The sequence below is a fragment of the Platalea leucorodia genome, assembly GCF_965183815.1.
Source record: "Platalea leucorodia genome assembly, chromosome: 2".
Taxonomy (NCBI): domain Eukaryota; kingdom Metazoa; phylum Chordata; class Aves; order Pelecaniformes; family Threskiornithidae; genus Platalea; species Platalea leucorodia.
Genome location: NC_138824.1, coordinates 131,899,052 through 131,919,210, shown reverse-complemented (window position 1 = coordinate 131,919,210; position 20,159 = coordinate 131,899,052). Strand labels below are relative to the sequence as shown.

At 41.9% G+C, this 20,159-nt stretch overlaps 1 protein-coding gene across 1 annotated transcript in view; it reads right to left on the bottom strand.

The window, feature by feature from the left end:
- Positions 1-2,074: 2,074 nt before the first annotated feature.
- The window catches only part of WARS2 (tryptophanyl tRNA synthetase 2, mitochondrial), a gene marked incomplete at both ends in the record, with an annotated part of 43,930 nt that continues 25,845 nt past the window's right edge, over positions 2,075-20,159 (bottom strand). The window contains 4 exons of the mRNA XM_082303720.1: positions 2,075-2,523; positions 4,583-4,701; positions 7,356-7,441; positions 9,199-9,279. Of these exons, the coding sequence (XP_082159846.1) occupies positions 2,075-2,523; positions 4,583-4,701; positions 7,356-7,441; positions 9,199-9,279 (735 nt within the window). The remainder of the gene's footprint in view (positions 2,524-4,582; positions 4,702-7,355; positions 7,442-9,198; positions 9,280-20,159) is intronic.

Genomic DNA, 20,159 nt, shown 5'->3' with positions numbered 1-20,159 from the left:
TGCGCTAGCTTCTCTCAAGGAACCTGTTGCGGGACCTTTGCAGATACCAACCCACGTTAAGAAGCGTCAGAGCAGACACTTTATGCCAAGTCAGCAAGCAGCAGTAACTGTGTGCCTTAATTTTCCCTCCTAGTTCCCACGCAGACTAATGCGGCTGTTAAACACTGACAAAAGTTTTGTAAAACTACAGTTATAACTGTGCCCTTTCCTAATCTGCTACAGCTAATTTGAAACCAGGGACGATTTTTGAATACACTTCTTCTTTCCAGAGGACATTACCTTGGACTTGTCTACACCGAGTGGTTTCCCATCATTCTGTCTCCATCCACTCTGCTCCTCTAGTCTTGACTAACTTTAGAAACTCTCTCATCATCAAGCTCTTGCATGGCAGTTATCTTCTTCAGATCCCTAACAAACAAATACAGGTCTCAGTACAGATCTGCAGACGCTCAGTCCACAACTTCTTGTTTTGCAAAATTAAATAATTCCTTCTGAATCACCTCACTATGATAATTAACTATATTTAAAACTAAATAGTTTTTCTAAAAAACAAACAAACAACTGCACTACGTAGACACCCCCCCAGTTTTACTAACTCAGTCATGTAAGATTGCGGTCCCTCATGCCAAATGCCACAGGCACGGTTATGAGCTGCCGGAGTACAGGATGAACTCCGTTTACATTACAGTATAGCAATTTCAAACGCAGCACCAGTAAGTGCAATGATACCCCTGACTATGCTGGCACAGGACCTGTAGGCCTTTCGTTCCCTTTTAACACGTACTTCAGAAGATGGTGTCTCCTTTTGGCAACTCCCCTTTGCCACACGTTCCCCGACAAATGCCATGGTCCATGGTCCCAGTCTGTCGGTCTCGTGAGGCCTAAGATCAGCAGAGGCTAACACCATTCTCCCATCACTGAGTTTTCTTGAGGCTCAGTACTGAGATTTCATAAAGATCTATTTAATCCCATTCTGTCTCTGACCTCAGCATAATTTTCTAAACAAGTAATTTTGTAAATTTTACAGAAAGTTCTCTGATTTCTCAACCTAAGATTTCTTTCACGCAGGATTTCATCTTTTCCCCTGCACCTTTTCTAAAGGAATCCTAGACCTGATGCTGAACTGAAAATCCTGGGGCTCCCTGCTACACCAAACAGCAGCTGAAGCGCATGTCGTTTCTCACTGAAGTACCCGAGACCCGACCAGCAGGATGGGACAGGTGGCAGAAGTGAAATTCAGGTCCACTCTCTGGATTCTTTGGAGTGACTGTCAAAGAGGCACAGTAGTCACAGTGAGTTTTAGAGTATGGATATCCATATTGAGGCCCCGTCCCTGGAGGTATTTAAAAGCCAGGTAGATGCGGTGCTGAGGGACACGGGTTAGTGGTGGGCTTGGCAGCGCTGGGTTAACGGTTGGACTTGATGATCTTAAAGGTCTTTTCCAACCTAAACGATTCTATGATTCTATCCATAAGACGCACTGACTCACTTCACACAAACTAGGTGCAGATACAAAATTACACTGAGTTTGAAGACGCGATAGGGGAAGGCAGTAAGTTCTCTCTTCATCACCCTCAGCAGTTTGATTTGTAAGCCTGCGCTTTTATTCTGGTTATCCAAGAACACATTCAACCGCCATACTGAAGCTGAATAACCACCAACGGGATGAGCTGTCCATCTGTAACAAGATCACGTGCACAGCTAAGGATGTTCTTGAGAAGATTACAAACCTTTCTGCTAGATTCCCATCACCTCGCCTATACCTCAGCTTCCTGCAGTGGTCAACGGAAAAACCCCAAACCCCATTTGGGCAACCTTATATTCTGCTTTTGCGTGATTTCTTCGTGAGCTGTGATTGCTTCTGCCCTCCCTCTTTGACTATCCAGACAAGCTCAATGCTGGTCCCACTGGAAATATCTGGCTTCATGCACATTTTTTATTACAAAGACCTTCAATGTCCTACTTGGATTTTCGAGGAAAAAAAAAGTTTTTGTTTCAAACCAAAATGATTAAGAAGATACAAATAACAAAATGTCTGTCCGAGGAAACAGAAGTCCTTGCAACTCAGCAGTTGCTACTGAAATCCCACCAGTCGTCTTATTTCTTGATAGATGGGGGCAGCCAGTTCTTTGGCTTTCTCTGCCCCATCCTCTAAAACCTTTACCAGATGGGATGTGTCTTCCTGGAGTTTCTTGATTTCATTCCTGATAGGTGCAAATTTTTGAATAACTGACTCCGCTACCACCATTTTGTAGCGAGCAGTGTCGAGACCAGCAGCTTGGTGCAGCACTTCTTTGATGCTAAGCCCCGTCACTGCAGCATGAATGGACACCAGATTGGAGACACCAGGGCGACTGGCCGGGTCGTAGGTCACCTCAGAGGTAAAGTCAGTCACAGCTTTGCGGAATTTCAGCACTATTTCATCAGGGCTGTCCGCTATGTTAACGGTAGCTAACTTCTGCGGGTCCGACTTGGACATCTTCGCCGTTGGATCTCTGAGGGATTTTATTTTCTTTGTTGTACCTTTAAAAAAAAAAGGGGGGGAATAATTATGAACGCACACAGACAACAGTTTCTTATGACAATTTTCTTATGACAATTGCTAAGAACACTTTGTAGCAGCATGACGAAGTTCTCTGTTTATCCTTGCTTAAAAATGAGTCGTGAGCGCAATTGTGTACGTTCCTATTTAGTCCTTATGGCCTCTCCACTTTTCTCCTCCCATAACCGAAATGAAAACCTGCTCCGTTTGTCCCCTCCTCACTAAGCAGAAACTTCTGCTGGGACACTTCCTAATATTTTCTGTGGCTACACGCTGATCTTCCCTGAAAACTCCCTCCTCCCTTGTGTTCCTGGCACTGGGGACAAGTGACCTAGAGAGCACGGACTGCACATTACTGAGAGGTTCTGTAACAGTGGGGAAACAGGTTAAATCCACTAGCAAAAAAGAATCGCAGAACAGTTAATCTCCTTACTTTAGGAAAACCTTCCACCCAAAATCTCTTAGTAATTCCCCTAAATATCAATAAAGACAGCTCTTAAAAGTCCCCTAGCTGAATGCTAACCAGCTCCATTAGAGGGAAAGCACTGTTCAGGCAAGAGAGCTGTGGGTATTGTACAAACTACGAAGATACAGGCATGTACACGAAACAGAATAGTAGCATTAGGGGAGTATTGCAAAGTACTTTCTTTAACAGCATAAACCCAACCAATTTCAGTCTTTCACCAAGAAACATGGAGTACACAAAGTACCACTGATCTAGAAAGTACTCACACCAATGGTATTTAGACACCTAATACAGCCAACTAAATTACCCGCCTACTCCTCACAGACGGCCTAGGTACTCAGTGAAAGGGTAAGTGTTCTTGCAGGGCACAGTTCAGACTGCCCCGAAAGTGCTCTGTTCTGAACCACCTTTCCGAAGGGTCTCTCTCTTTTCTGTACGTTTGAAGGAGCCCAGGTAATCTAACTGCCTACAGCTCGTGAGCCTGAGTCGGTCCCCAGCTCCTCCATTCGTCTAAGATATTTCATTGGTTTGCATATACTTGTGCACTTGTGAAGGTATGCTTTTCATGAGGAAAGTTTAAATATTATTCTTCTTTTTTTTTTTTTTCAAATCGAGCTCTTTATTTGCTGGGAAACAGTCTCACCTGCATCATAGGCTATGCTCAGCTCCTCATTACAGTGCTTAGTAATTAATTGTTCATTAGAAACTACAGAGCTTGCAATACCTAGTATTCTCTAAGCTCCGCTCTGGGTCTAACACCATTTTTGTCACTGAGGCTTGAAAACTGAGAAAGGTTTATTACTGCCTGTCTTTTCTAAGGTGAGAGCTCCTTGCCCTTTTAGGGGCGAAGGTCTCTGCTGTGCATTCCTCTACATTACTTACAACAAAGATGCAATGCTTCTTCCTTGCCCAATTCTTCACGTTTCTTAACAAACATGCCATTTGCGCCATCTGACTCCTCCTCACCCCCCGGCCTATGACCTTATAGCTCAAAAATGGCTGAGAAGATTTTCCTCATAAGTCTCCCTGAGTCTAAGACCAAAAACAGAACGTCTAAGCTCTGTAAGAGACCCTTACTGAAATACGCAAGTATATATTAAACACACTTAACAGATTTTTGAGCTTGTAGCAATAAACCTATAAGCTGTTTAGCATACTTAATGTAAACATCTACCACCCAGACACTGAAGAATTCTGCTTGCTAGAGGTGTCTTGTCTTCTTCCTTACACGTCTCCTGAACTAGCAGCATGGAGCAGAGACCCTGCTCCTAAAAGCTCCAGACTGGAAGAGCAGGGCTGACTGGCAGCAGCAGAGAGCATCTGGCCCCCTGGACTAGAATACCAGACGTCGCATACATTCCTCTACTGGGGATTTGTAAAGCCCTATGTCTATCTTGGGAGTTCAATTTCACAGCCTCTAGTCTCCTGTTGTCAGTTTTTAATTTTCCACTCCCTTAGCATCAGTTTGCTCCCTTTTCTTGGTCCCCGAAACCATTTCCACAATATTTAAATCCATCTTCAACCTTGAAGTGCAGTTAAGGGGAAGAAAAAAAACCAAACCAAGACCAGCTCACTTAAAATGGCTTTGGGCACAGGAAAGAATTCTCCGTATTTCTTGTTGAACTGTTGTGCTATATCTTGGGCCAGTTCCAGGTGCAGGACTTGATCTTCTCCAACGGGAACATGTGTCGACCTTTTAATAAAAGACAGATACAGGAAACTCAGCAAACCTCTCTGGTTCTGCCGAAATGTTACTCAAGACTGTCACAGCTTCTGCCATGACTGAGGGCCAGGCTGAGCCAAACGCTCAGCCCCAGCCAGCTGGAGGTGCTGTGGGGACGAGATCCCAAAGTGGCTGCAGCCCAGGAAGAGTCTGCTTTTTGCGCTGAACTGAAGCACATCTCCAAGGGCAAAAACAGCCCTTCACGAAAACATACACAGTAAGGATACCAATAAGAGCAAATCATTAAACTCAGCTCAAAGAAAGGTTTTTGTAGTATCTCCTGCTGTCTCTTTAGAGATCAAAGAGCATGTGTTGCAGTGTGCGAACAAAGTAAGATCTGCAAGGCATAAAGCGCAAGCACCTTGCCTTGTCAAGTCTCAGGAAAACAGAACTGTTGTTGAGAAGTTAGCCCTGTGGATTCATCAAGGGAAGGAAAGAAGAGAGTGGTTCTTCCTCATGGGTCACCATTATATAAATATCACGTGGGCCAGTACCTCTGCTGCCACAAGTGTTATCATTCATAGATTAGAACTGGTAGGATCAAAGGATCATTTGATCTTCTGTATTGAACTCAATAGCTTGAAGGCAGTTCTGGAGGAAAACACAATCTGCATCAGAGGACATGAGGAGGTGAAGAATCCATTACTTCCCCTGGTGATTCTTTCCCACATTTAATTATACTCACTAAAAATGTATGGTTCTTTTAGATGAGGCAGACTTGAAGCCTTGCCAGCTTCTGGCTACTCTCCCCTCCCCCAGCAGATTTTTTTTTTCTAAGGCTTGTGGGGTATTCATCTCTGAATCCTGGATATGTTCCAGTCTAAGAAAGTTCACTATGCATCTTTTAAGTTCCCAGAAAATTTCAGTTCAACATGGTGCTCCTTCCTTCCGACTCTGAATTACTGGGCTGGCATCCAGGAATCAATTTGTCCACCTTTATTCCCCACCAAACAGTCAGTAAGGCAACCTAAAAACAGTTACAGTAGCCAATAGGAAATCACAGTGGCCTACAACTAGCAGAAAGAAAATCAGTTACCGTAATCAATATACTTTAAGCAGGTCAGAAGAAATGTTTCCATATGCCAAAACGGTTCCATATTCACAAGGTTTGCCACTAAACAGAAAACATATTGTCTTTATAAATGCCTCTGCATGATTCTTTGCCTTTTTCCTTGCTGCTTTTTTAATATTTCTGTCCTGGTGCTATTTTTATTCCTTTCTGTCATATATTTACCTTCTATCCATTTTCCTGTCTCTTTGATCCTTGGTTCATCTGAATTAGTACTGTTTCGCCCCCTCCTCCAGCTCTTAATTCTTCTTCACGACTGCTATTCCCTTTCTGTGCTTCCATTTCTCCCTGGTTCTTGTTCCCTATATTACGTTTTACATTAAAACATTTCTTATTAAAGACATTATGTCAAATTTCTTCAAAGAGATATTGTTTCTCCTTCACTTCCTTGTTTTGTGCTCTGTCTGGACGGCCTGCTGTTAATACACATGGTAGCAAACAAACCGCAGGCTTCGCTAAGGAATGATGAATCACGTGATCTTAGTAGAAATGGAAAAGACATACACGGTTGAGCTCAACCAAAACAAGGCGATTTCTGATAAAGTTGTCTAATTTCACCCTTAAACACTACTTGACAATCAAACGGGACTCACTGCTTACAAGATTATTTTAATGTTCAAATTCATTCTGATTTTTGCTTCCCATTATTTTCAGTTAAAATTCAAGTGAATTAGAAATACCATCTACTGGTCTTCTAACATTACTGTTCTCCCTTACTAATGGTCACTTAGGATTGAATTTCTCTAGATAGATTTTTCTGGGTTAACAACTTGCCAATCTTGGTTACTCTCTCCTCCTGAAGTCCCTGCCCTCTTAGTTCTGTATTACTTCTCTGTCCCAACAAATATTCACAACTTCACTTCAGAACAATTCCACAAAGTACCTATGCTCAGAACAAAAATAAATTAATACATAGTGCATCGTCTCTGACATTTACTTATTGCGACAGTTTAAAACATATTACGAAATACAACCAGTCACAACAACGCACTACAAGTTCTATCAGCTAGGCTACAAACGTGGGCATGCGGAGTCACCGGTCCCTCATTAGGGTGTATTTCCATGGCAGCACGTAGTACACCACAGAAAACCGAACGAGCCCGGGTACCACAAGGTGCAGTAAATTACTCACTTCTTCATCAGTATCAACAGCCCTACAGAGAATCTCACACTACTATGGGTATGCTATATACAGCCAGCTTAAGTGTCTCTACAGTACACTGCATAAAATAAAGCATAACTCCTTAAAAAAATATATGTATATGTATGTGTGTGAATATATAGTATGTATAATTAAACATCAAGGTGTTATAACTCCCTAAGAATTGTTCTGAAGTGACCAGCTTTTTCTCTTTCCAGCCCTGTCAGTTGCTTTCAAGCCAGGCTAGATTTCAACCAGCCACTTGAGAGGTAAAAAAGCTGTCATCCATTTCCAATCTTCTGATCTAATCAGACCCAGCTCCCCCACGTAATAAGTTAGCATGTTGACCTGACGAACATTCATTCTAACGCAGCTGAACAGACATTGCCCATGGGCTCACGTTCTGCCTCTTACTTGTACAGCAAAATATCTGCTGCTTGAAGCACAGGGTAAGTCAACAAACCAACGGTTCCTTCATTATTCTGGCTGGTACGCTTCATCTGTTAGCAAAAGAAAAACAGAGAGAAATCACCCTTTTGGCTAATGGTATCAAAGTCCGTGATTTCAATTAATTAGAATTCCGACTAATTTGAGTAACTTACTGTGTAACTCTAGAGAAAAGCGTGCCCTGTAAAATCCACTCCTTGTAAATATGCACATCCCATTTTACGTCCTGTATTTATGAATTTCCCTACACTGTTCTGATATTGTAGCAGAGAGAAAACATAAGCTTGTGTTTTCTTTCTGTTTGTAACCTTACTAATGAAAACGATTATAAATACAAAACAATCAGGCTGGGTTATTACACTCGTTATTGATAACCCCTACTTTTTAAATAGCATTTTCAGCAGTAAATTTTTGAAACGCTTTACAATAAGATAGAAAAAGGCATTAATACCTGTGTTTCACAGAAAAGAGATCAAGACATGGTGATCACACACAGTCACCGGGAGAGTTGGTGACAGCCAGGAGGAGAACCCAGAACTACAGAGGCAGCGTCCCCTGCTCTCTCCGCTAGTTCACGCTGCTCCCAACAATCCACCCGCTGGCCTGAAATCCTTCACCGCTCTAGGATACGGATCATTTACACCAAGACAGTCAGGGTACAGATACTCATTCTGTTCTAGCAATGGCTTATCTACTTTTTGCTTTTAACAATAGTTAAATACACTAAAATCCTTAAAATCTTAATTATTTCATTAAGACTATTCAAGTATCTTTAGATTTTTCTCACCATCTCACACAGATCCTGTCTTCTGTCTACATCTCTAGGCGCCTGGGGTTCAGGGGACCTAATTTGCAAAGCCTATCACCTGTAACACCTATCTGTAGATCTGGAAAGTCAATCCAGTCAAAGTTGGATTTAAGAGCTTAACTTTAGAACCTCAGGTTTGAAGAGGTTGGCTTTAATCTATGCCATGCATTAACACTGCTTGCTGTATTTAAGTTTTACTGTTTTTATTTAATTAAGAAGAAAAACAGGAAAAAAGAAAACATCTGGAGGTATTTAAGACTGCTCTGAACTCTGCAAGCCAAACTGCTCTTAAGATTTTTTTTTTTTTTTTTTCCTTTTTTGATACTTCTCTCTCTTGCCTTTCGGTTTTTCTGCTTACTGAATGCCAAAATACAATACAAGGAAATTAAATGCAAGAATCCAGTTGATGCTGTCATGCTGATGCAGTACCAAGATTAAGAAGACGAACACTTGAAACTTGTAAAAGCAAACATTGAAGGTGCACTAACTTTATCACTCAGCACATTTTTAATATTTATAATTTCTATACTCCTCTTTCAACGTATGTTTCTTTTGCACCCTCTTCCATAAAATCTACAGAACAGCCACTCTTCGTGGTGAAAAAAGAAAAGCTGTTTATGGAACTCCTTAATCAGCAAGGCTCAAGGTTTCCACTGCAATATCTTGTAGTTGTTGCGCATTATTAAATAAGCATTGAAATAACTCCAAGCATTCTAGCAAAATCAGTTTAACAACACTAAACAACCCTCCTACTTAATACAGCTTCTGCAAGTTTCTCCCGAAAGTATTATCCTGTAGCTTCCAGCAAAAAAACACTCACTGAAAGCAACAGACCTGGAAAGACACGTTTTCCTCCTTCCACCAAAGGACCAGGGAATTACTTAAACCTAAAGCAAGAATAACCAAGGTACAGTTGGTACTTCATAGATAACAAGTATTTCAAGGACAGCAGTTCTACTGAATTCCCATACATTTCCTTTCAACTTATGAAACCGTCCATACCTTCCACTGGGGCAAGCGCAGCAGACGTGGCACGTTAGTCAAGCACCCAAGAATCCAGGCAAGTTCTGCATGCTCAGGAACCTGGAAGTACAAAGTCAGAATCTATTTTAATCTTCAGCATTTATATGCCGAATTTTCTCAAATTCAATACAGATAAACAGTATCAGAGATCAGAAAACCATTTATTTTTGTCTATTATTTTTTCAGTAAGGTCAAGCGACAAGCTAATGGAAAGTTTTGGACACCGCAGGGACTGAACACACTACACTCGAGCAGCATAGCAAGATTCTTGATCCTATCCACTCATGTTCTAAAAAAGAGAGAAAACGCTTGAGCGATAGCAGAGTTGAACACACGTGTAAAGCTAACCAACTGCTGGCTGCTGTGCCACAGCCTCCCTACGCTTTGAGATAACACCCAAAGAGTTATGAAACCTCTTTGCCTTTCTCATTTCCAGTGCCGCTAAGTTACCCAAGCTTCATTCCTTCTGCATCAGGGCCCTGAACGCACTCATTTCCCTGAACCGTCCTCACCAGCCCCACCTGGGCCCTCCACCCATGGCCCCAGGAGCCCCATTTAAGCTCAGGCCAGACTGCCCCTAGGCCTTGCCTGGGCTACGCTGCGGCACGTCTGGCAGTCTAACACCGCAGGCCCTTCGCCGGGGCCTGAGCTAACGGCCGGGGAACAAGAAGAGGTGGGCTGCAGGTACACTGTGAGGAAGCTCCGGTGAAGACCGGGGGCCTGAGCTTCAGCGGAGCTCCTGGGGCACTGGGCAGAAGGGGCACGGGTGGAGGGTCCAGGTGAGGTCCTTCAGGGCTTTGGGGGCACCAACAGGTCTCAATGACCCTGACCTGCCTGCAAAACAGGGATAATAGCTGAAGTCAAACTGCAGTACAGCCTGAATTGTGGCTTAATTTGTCCCTCAGTTCTGCAATCCTGTCAAAACTAATACTGATCTGCAGGTGAAAGAGAAGGATCAGGCCTCCACCTACCCTTTGCTGCAAGGGTGGTTTGAAAAGATGGGAGAGGAAAGAAGATCCCATTTAAGCTCATACAACAAACTCTTCATTTAACATTCTGGGGAGACTGCGGTGATAGTGGAATTTTAATAGTTTCAGAAGGACATCAGAGTGATCGCCCCCCTCCTGCTAAGAGGAAGACTTTCTACAGGCAGAGACAAGAAATGTGCTGTGCAACCACCTCTGCCGGATGAATCCATGTTTAGCTTCTTTCTACACACTCTTCAGCTTTTGCATTTCAAATATTCCTTTTAGGATTAGTAAAAGAGGCAAGCATTGCTGATGCATACGCTGTTCTTTAATTTCTCCCGTCATTTTGTCTGTTGTTAGTTAGCTATATATACGATAATCATCAAAAGAAAAAGGTGATCTATGTTGTTGTTCTTTGCTTACATGTCTGATTCACTCTTTTCAATCCTGGCAGGTTTGGATGTTTAAAAGCATGCTGACCGTCTCAAAGAGGTTCAAAGCTTCATGCTTGCAACATGATATAACCACCCAGATGGAAGGCAGTAAAAAGTGTTTGTTAACAAGTAAGAATTACTAGCATTGTTAATGGCAATTCCTTTGTTGTCACATTTTAAAAGTAGTAATTTCCTAGCTAGCAGTCATTAGAGTATTTGGTTGCCAATGTTCTATAGAGGTATCCGACCTCAAGACAACAGCTCAGCGGTTAGATATGAAATATCCCAGGTTGAGTCTCTTTCCCTTCTTTCTGCCTTTCCCACAGGGTTTTTTTTTTTCTTTTAATTTCCTCATGCTTACTTGACCTGCAATCTTCTGCGCACAAGGCAAAGTGCAGCAAGATGCACCAAACGTACCTTCTGCAAGACACGAAGAGTGAACCAAACTTTATAGAAAATACTAAGCTCAAGAGCCCCATTTCATTTAGAAGGAATCACCATCTGGTTCAAAGTGGTTTCTCATTCCTTTCTTCCAGTCACGGACAGAGAGGAGATGGTGCTCTGTTGCACTTGTGTTGACAAGGACTCCCTTTAAAAGCTATGCAGTCATTGATCCAGCTCTGTCAGAGGCTGCTTCCACAGCCCAGACCGCATCAGTGGCGCTGACATTACATCAGTTACCAAAACACCGAGTGGTCTAAACAGCGTTTGTTGAGTTGAGTCCGCAGTTCTGGGGTCCTAGCAAATTATACTCACTTCTAATCCTCAAACACACACAGTCCTTTCCTAAGTAAGGCTAGAGTGCTGAATACTGTGAAGAAAAAGCCTGATAAAAGGGGGAGAAAATATGAAAAACTGCACAGAAGGGTAGAGATTTCAGCTGGAAAAAAATTCAGTACTGGAGCCTAATGAGTTAACATTCATCACCCAAATTGCAGTAACTGACTGTATGTTGGTCTGCGAATCAGGAGGTACTAGGCTTAAACCACAAATCATTTGTCAGACTAAATCATGGTTTAAGCTACTGTGTTTTACTTGGCAAGGGGGGCAGGTAATTGCTGCATTTGGTCGGTCACCCTGCATCAGCTCAAATGTGGTTACTCATTAAGCTACAGTACTCCATCACTTTGATTGGATAACTTTGGACACAAAGAAACTGGAAGAAGTAAAGATGTATACGATACCAGTAAAATAAAGGCCCAGTCTACTCCTCCTTTCTGGCACTGAGCAATACCAATGGGTCACAGCTAGGAGAAGCCATTCTCTCAGACAAACTCAGCCAGCCTCTTGCCCCGAGTCCATTTAAAATTCTGAGCAAATGTCTTCATTAAACCACCGAACCATAAGAACGCAAGAAGTAATATCGTACTGCATCACAACAGGGGTAGCTGTAGCCTAGCGCTCCGTTTCCAGGAGCAGCAACAAGAGACGGCATTTCAGGCGAGCACATGAGCCTATCGCTTCCTACAGTCTCTCCCCCCCATACTTCTCCAGCGTCCATAGTTGTTGCAGCAGGGAATATCGGAGGGTATTATCCCTGGCCCAGTCCTGCGGGTATCCATGTTCCCCACGAATGTCCCTAATCCCTTTCTGAACCTGCTGACACCGCCCACTTCACAGCCACACACAGCAACAAGCTCCGGAGGTTCAAACCTGATGGGGAAAGAAGGACTTTCATTTATCCACTGAACGTTTTGAATAACACCCATTTCTTGTATTGCACAATTTGGTGAACAATTCAGGTTAGCCAGTGCTTTTCTGATTTTGTAAACTTCGATTGCTTCTACACCTCAGCCTTCTCCTCTTCGAACTGAAGCATCCTAGACTTCTAAATTTCTCCTTTCAAGGCAGCTACTCTATCCCCTGTAGCATTAATTCCCCTTCTTTGTATCATCTCTAATTCACTGCTCCCTTCTTGAGATGCAGACACTAAAGCTCTACCCAATATTCAAGATATGGGCAGACTAAGGTTTTGTATAGTGACAAAACATCACCTCTCTTGTTCTCAAGACCTGTCCTGGGATGTGGTGATGATGACATATTGTTGGCTCTTTTGAAAATCACTTGTGCTGAGCCAATGATTTCAGGGAACTGTCAACGACGACTCCAAGACTTTTCTCCTGCGTTGTGACTCAGCTCAATACTGCCTAAAGAAGGTTTAGATTACCTTTACTTAGATGCTTTATTTTGCATTTAAAGCTCTTCTACCACTAATTTGCCTATCCACGCTGTTTTACAAGTCCTTTTGGAGTTCCTTTCCTTGGCATAGCATTTAACTATCTGGAGGAACTTAGCATTGCCCACAAACTTCTGTTTGCTACCTTCTTCAGGTCATGAACAAAGATGTTGACCAGAATTGCTCCCAGCACGAATCCCTGAGGGACATGACTACTGACTGTGCCATTCAAAAAAAAGCAATCCCTATACCCTGTTTGGATCTCAACAATAACCAGCTGCAAGACTGGTAATGAACATTTCCTCCCATACTTTTTTTTTTTTAAATAAGAATTGATATAGAACCTTGTCAGAGGCTTTTTTAAAAAAATCAAATCCATTATGTTCCTGGGATGCCCTTTATCCACACGCTTACTGACGCCCCCACGGAGTCCCGTAGCTTAGTGAAACAGGATTCCCCTTTACAGAAACCATAGCGACTCTCCGACGAGGCTGTTTGCTCAGGCACTCGCTGCCCTATGCTTTGTTGAAGACTCTGCCATCCCTGGCAAGGTGAAAGTCAAAATCATCAGTTTGTAGATTCTGGGGTCCCCTTTAGAGCTCTGCTTCCATACTGCCAACACGGCCTCGACCTACTGTTCCTCTGGCAGAGCGACCGCTCATGGTGGCAGGCTGCTCACCCTGGCCACCAGTTCTGCCATTTCACAGCTGAGGTTTTTTCAGACTCCCAGCTGAATGCCATCTGGTGCCTAAACTATCTTTACCTCATAGTTTCTGTAAATCTACAATAAACTGACTTAGCTCTTCTGATCCGCTGCTACAAAATGCATCAAGCGGCGACCTTCCCAATGCCTTCGGCAGCAGAGTCCAAGAGCGAAAACGGAGCCTTGCTCTTAGGGCCTATCAACCCGGAGCGTCTCCTGTACTTCGCACTCATCGGTCTCCTAAACGGCCTCCTGGTTTTGATGCAAGACCACTTAGTCAAGAATCCTCTGCAGGGTGCTCCTCAAATTCTTTTTTAGCCCCTTTAATTTTTTGTTTAAAAAAAAAAAAAGGAACTTGCCAATTTTATATGCTTTCTTGTTTTTCTAATTTGGACAAGTATTCCCTTCTGAAAACCTAATCTTTTCCTATGATTGCATCCTAACTTATGGAACCATGGAAAGGGATTTGCTGGACCAACGTTTCTTCATGAGTGGTGCCACACATTTAACTCTTGGTTTTGTTGTGTTTTGTTTTTGTTTTTTAAATACATTTGGTGTTTTAAAACACAACCTCCAGGATAGTTGTAGCTTTCTTGCTTTTTGTTTATTTATTTCTGACAATTGGACTTTGTTTTCACCTAGCTCCCTTTCTCCAAACAGAACATTCACGCACTGTATTTGGTCTGCTCTCTCCAGCCACAACGCTGAACACCGCTATAATGAGGTGGTTACTACTCAGAGCCCTCCACTAAAACATCCCGACCTAGGTCCTGCGCACCACCCAAAAGCAAATGTAGCATCATAGCATCATAGCTAACAGGTTGTAAGACTAGGAAGGATCATTTATTGCATCCAAAAATTTTATCTGTATGTCTCATCCCGGTAAGGCTGTATGTGGACAGCTGAAGTGCAATACTATTGCTCCCTGTACTAAATTTGCAGCTTCTCTCACCTCAGTTAACATCTCCTGATCACTACCATCATCTTGAGCAGCGGGTCAGTCGTACAACCCCAGTAACGCGTTTTCTGTTAGATTCTGGTATCTTCACCCACAAGTATTTTTATTTTCCCATAGTATTATGGAGAGAGGCAATCCCTCCAGTAAATTCAAACAATGGAATGCAACAGAGAAAAGACAGCTCATCTTTGTATCAATCTGTCAAATGATTTTCAGCTGCTTCCTATTCTGTTAGGTAGCATGTATCATGCCATCGCAAGGAAGGCCTTTGTCAAAGAAGCATCACTATTCACAAAATTATCATTAAAAAGAGTAGGACTGTCAGAGAGGTCTTTTGCTTGCCTTTTTTTTTTAAAAAAAAAAAGAGTTCATACAAAATTTAACCATGACTCCAGGAAATAAAAGTATATCCAATCAATTAAGTTTACTCTGTGTATACTTGAACGAGTAAAGAAATTAATTTGGTTTGTATTTTAAAATCTGACAACAGAAGTACCCTCTGGAGCTCTAACGTAGTTCAGGACCGTCCCGCTTTCCCGAAGGAGAACAGCTAATAATCAGCTTAGCCCTTCTACAACGAAGACATCGGTTTCTCAGCAGTGCTCTCTCCCCCAAATACCCCAGTATAAAAATGCTACAAAACTCAGAAAAACAGAATCGCATCTCCAACGAACAAAACTCACAACCAGCGACAGTTCCTGAACTGTATGTCAAACCAACCTCCAAGAATGTTGCAATCACTGGTAACTGTGAAAAACAGCTATCTAATCCATTAAATCCTTCATGTCAACTCCAGCTACTTTTGTGTCCTGAAATAATATAATAGCCTGTTTTCAATATAAGCATTATTTTCTCAGGAAATATTTCTTGCAGCTTGGCTGAAAATATTTGGAGGACTAACAGCCTTCTAAGTCCTCTATTTATTGTTTCCCGTACAAAGCCAACTATTTCCCACTTAGCAGTTTTCACAAAAAAAGCTGAACCAGATCCCTACAGTAAACCCCTCTTTTCAGACAGCCCAAATCATACCCTTTGCTTTTCTCAGTAATCACATCAAGTTTCTTTCTTTTTCCCTGCTCTGTGCTCTCTCCCACTTCAACACAGTTTTCTTTCCTAATCTGTTACAAGTCTGTAAAAACCATCAACATTTCTCAGAGGGTCGAGATGGTCATCTCTCTGCTATTACCAGCGACACATTTCCTCCTTCAATTTCCATCGCATTAAGCATCCCCCACAACCTGGCTTACTAATCACTAATCAAAGAGTTATTTCCAGAACAAACGACTTACATCCCTTCCTTGTGGCCCGACAAGCCTGAGTCTGCGTAATCAGATTCCCTTCGCTCCATTTTTTATTGAGCACGCTTATTTAACAGAAGCGACCACTTCCAAATGATAACGAGCAGTTATTGAGAAGGCACAAAACACCTCTGTTTCTTCACCTGGCCGAGTGCCCTGCTCCTCCCTCTTTACAGACAAATAGCTTCTTAACTGTTCGCTTGTGCGGCCATTTGCCGTTATTAAACTCGGATCATACTTTACACTCGGATCATCTCTGGGGCTTTATATGCTGAAGTAGAAGCTCAGGGCTTCTCCCTGCAGATCTATCACTTTGTCCTTGATCCTAGCTATTCCCCCACCGGGTTATTGCTGCTATTCCCTGGCCGCAGCCACAGGTGATGATATATACATGGAAAACCAATAGCTACAGTTAGTCGAAGTAATTCTAGATGACTTCTCACGCTGAGACGTGGGGCGGAGGAGGACAGCAAGCAATGAGATTCAAGAACAATAACAGAGGGAAAGGCATGGATCCTGCGAGCAGCTCTGCAAGCAGGCAAATCAGCAACACTGGAACTCAGCTCTCTGAGGCTTATTATACCAAGTTGTGCGTCGGCACCTGAAGTGCCTACCTGCAAAAAGAGATGCAGTGTTTCATTTTCAAGATGGATTTCCTCAAGTTGCAACCTACAGCCCTTCTCTGTAAGGGGCTGCAAATTTGCTGCATATCCGTTACGTGGAAAGGGCTTCCCCTCAGCGGTGTCACCTCCTGAAGGGCTACGTCGTAAACGGGCAATAAAATCCAAAGATTTGATTTTGACAGCGTAAAGGCCAAACAAACAGGTCTGGGGAGGTAATTTGGATAGCTGTGTACTAAAAGAAATCTGAACAGAGGAGGGAAAGTGTCCTAAATTTCAAAAGAAATGAAACATGTTTTTAGGATTTTTGTCTCTCCTAGAAGTACCAGTTAGTGCTGCCAAAAAATTTTAGAGGCCTTTTAGAAGAAAGTGCTGCTCACATTTATTTTTCTTGAATAAGAGGTAAGATTTTATTAATGCCTAAGGTTGCAAACAATACATTCAAGATACTTGGTAATGCATCTCTATATTTTACAGCTAGAGAGCATAACGGGGCCATAAACAAGACAAATTAGACTGCTCTTCAATCAAATGCACCCAGCAACTGAACACCCAGTGAGATACTTTTGGGACAGAAGATTTGAGATGGTATCCCAAATTCCTGTTCAAAGAAATAATTAAAGTGCAGGTGGAATACGGTCATGGTTACAAAGGCAACATCTGCTTTAAAGAACATGTTAAGCAATGTATTGGATTAGGTGTGGTTATCTAGCTATCATTGGTAAATCTATCAGTATTTACAGCTTTCACTACTACCTTTAAACAATTTAATCACTTATCCTTGTTTATATTTGGCTCAGACTTACAGAAATAAGATCTGTCTCTCCTTTCCAAAGAGCCTGACCAAGAATACCCCTACTGGAATCAGATTATACAGAGATAGAGCACAGTAATTTGGCCCAGGCACCCCTTTCCCTCCCTTTATTCATTATGAAATGAACTTCTTTTCAGAAACATTCTCCTCCTTTAACCCACAATACTGTTGGAGTAATTAGCTTGGTGTATCCAGAAGATTGGTGGAGAGAGGAACATATAACAGCTACATAATAGTGTGAAATAAACCAGGTAAATTAAGAAAGAAGAAGAAAAAAAAAAAGAAATCCTACTGAACCGTGACTTTTCTTCCCACTGAGCTCTAGCTATGTCTAGCCCAGTCCTGTGAGGGAGAAAACAGAGGGATGAGAGAAGCAGAATAATTTTCTAAATTAAATATCACATACTTCCTCTTATGACAGGAAGTTTTCAATGGACCATGCTAAATTAATGTACTTAAATGAATTTATAAGCTATGATGCAATGGAAGCTTTTAAGCCCCTCTGAAAATTGGACAACAAGTAGCATGAATCCATTCAAACTCTGCCCACAAAACAAAGCAACTGGATATTTCTGGAAAATAATAGCAGTGAAACAGTTAGTGCACACATTTAAATTGTTGTATTTTGGCTTTTGGAGTTAAGGCTAAGACAAATTGGCAAATTCCCACCTCCCAGAGTTACTGCTTCAGTTTGCTTGCACACTGCAAGAATACTGCGGCTGATTATACTCAAGAAAATAAATCACCCCATCCAGAAGGCTGAAAACTGCAATTTTCCACCCAGAAACCGAACGTTACATTGTCCAGAAACTCACAGGACTCCTCAGAGAAGTGTTAGTGCAGCACATCAACCACTGCCTGCCGAATCAACTCTGATGGAATTTTAGTTTCTGTTGGGACATTTAGCATGTGCCTGCTACAACGGGTAGGTGGACAGGAAGAACAGCCGGAGACCACATACAGGCAACAGCAGTTTCTAAAATTGTTTTGACTGTGAAGCAGATGAGATACAAGATGGTTATGGGTAAGAACTGAAATGTGTATTGTACCCACCAGGAAACAGAGAAAATGGTTTATACCATATAAGCTTACCATGTGTGCCGATTGCTAACTGTCTTCCTCATTCCCCCCTCCCCGTAGTCCTTTGTGTTTTTAATAAAACAGTCTAAGTTTTATGAAAGACGACTGTTACAGCTTTTATCAGTTATGGTACAATTTAAGGAATATATTTGCTCTTTCTTCTAGTATTCTCAGGATACATTGTCCGAGTCATTATTCTGTTACTTCTCTTTTATGCCTGGTAGGCAAAGGCAGATAACTTTACATTATTTTCTCTAAGAGCAAAGAGCATTTCACACATCTTGCAGCTGTGCTCCAAATACAAATGCGTAATTTTGAAATATGCATTCATTTTTATTCTTACAGAAATTGTCACTCTTCTATGACTTGTCTTCCTACTTAAGAGAATTTAATTAATCAAGCTGTAGTGAAAGAGCTTCTCTCTCTGGGAGGCCATTCTGGTGTCCAACATATTCCACAATTGTGTTTTCCTAGATACTCTAATTACATGTGCTTGTTTATAACCCTTCACAGACAATGCGATTCCAGACACTACCCTAAATATTCTTCATTATCCTTCTTGCTTCTAAGTATTTTCAAGTTATCCTCTCTTTGGCTCTTTGTAGCCACTACTTCCCTAAGCTGGAGTTCAAGTTTGTATATGGTAATATAAGTGTGGGAGGTATTTGGTGACCTGCTATGTATGGAGACCAAATACAGAGCCAGCCATTAACTTGCCATTTATATATGTTATAAAAAACTATAATTTACAAATGGTAGATTCTGAAGCATACAAACCTAATTTTCATCAAACTAGCACTTTCCATTTATAGGTAACTTAGCTGTATACCTGATACATAAGAACAGAGGCCATATACCCTCTAAGCAATACAGTAAAAATCAGTCTACGCAGAATTCCTCTCACTTTTATTTCATTTTACTTGCAAGGCAAGGACATCACTGAGATCAGTTCTGGGACTCCAAGACAACTTCACCTGCATCCTTATCGTAGCAGCACCTTTTGGATCTAGTGTCAACGTGAGAGGTATCTGTTCTCACCACACTTTTTCCCAGCGGTCAATCTGTGATCAACATTGTTCAGCCTTTTGTCTCTTGCCTGTATTAGAAAGGATGATAAAATGTGGGAAAACTCTGGAGGCAGGTATTTCAGATAGCTCTGGATTAGAGATATGATCTGCATAAATCCTGCTGTAAATAAAAGCCTACTGACAGTGAAACCCTTACCAAATGCACATGCCTTTCGAGAAACAAAGTAATCAATATTTTTTTCCACATATGGCAAACATATTCCAGAGAAGCAATGCAAGCAGCAACAGAAAGAAAGAAAGAGTAAGCCAAACAAATAAACAAACAAAAAAAAAACCCTCTTCAGCAATTCTAGACCATTCTTGCCCAAGTTAACCCAGAGGAAGTAAGAGGACACAGGAGCATTTCCAATAGTGACTGCACGAGCAATTCCCTTAACGGGAGCTTACCATTACTAGCATGCTTTTGCAGTGCAAGAATTTCGTTCTGCTATGTACTGCTACAGAATCAGGGTGCTACCAGTCATTAGTTGTAGCCGGTTTTGGTGATTAAAACCAAAAGTTCTTATTCCATAATAATTTAATTGCATGATGTTTGCTTAAAAAAAAAATGAACAGAAGTGTGAATCAGAAGTAACTGCAGTAGCACTTCTGTGACCTATAGATTCGGTAACCTTCAAGATAGAACTGAAAATACAGCAGTAATTGTAGCATGCTCATCTACTGAGAAGTGCCTCATTTATCAGTTTGATCTGGTATTGAAAAGAGAAGGCTACTTTGCCCATAACCAAATACCTAAACCAGTTCTCTATTTGCAGCTGGATTTTCACCGCTTTCCTGATGACCTCTGGAAGTACAACCTAT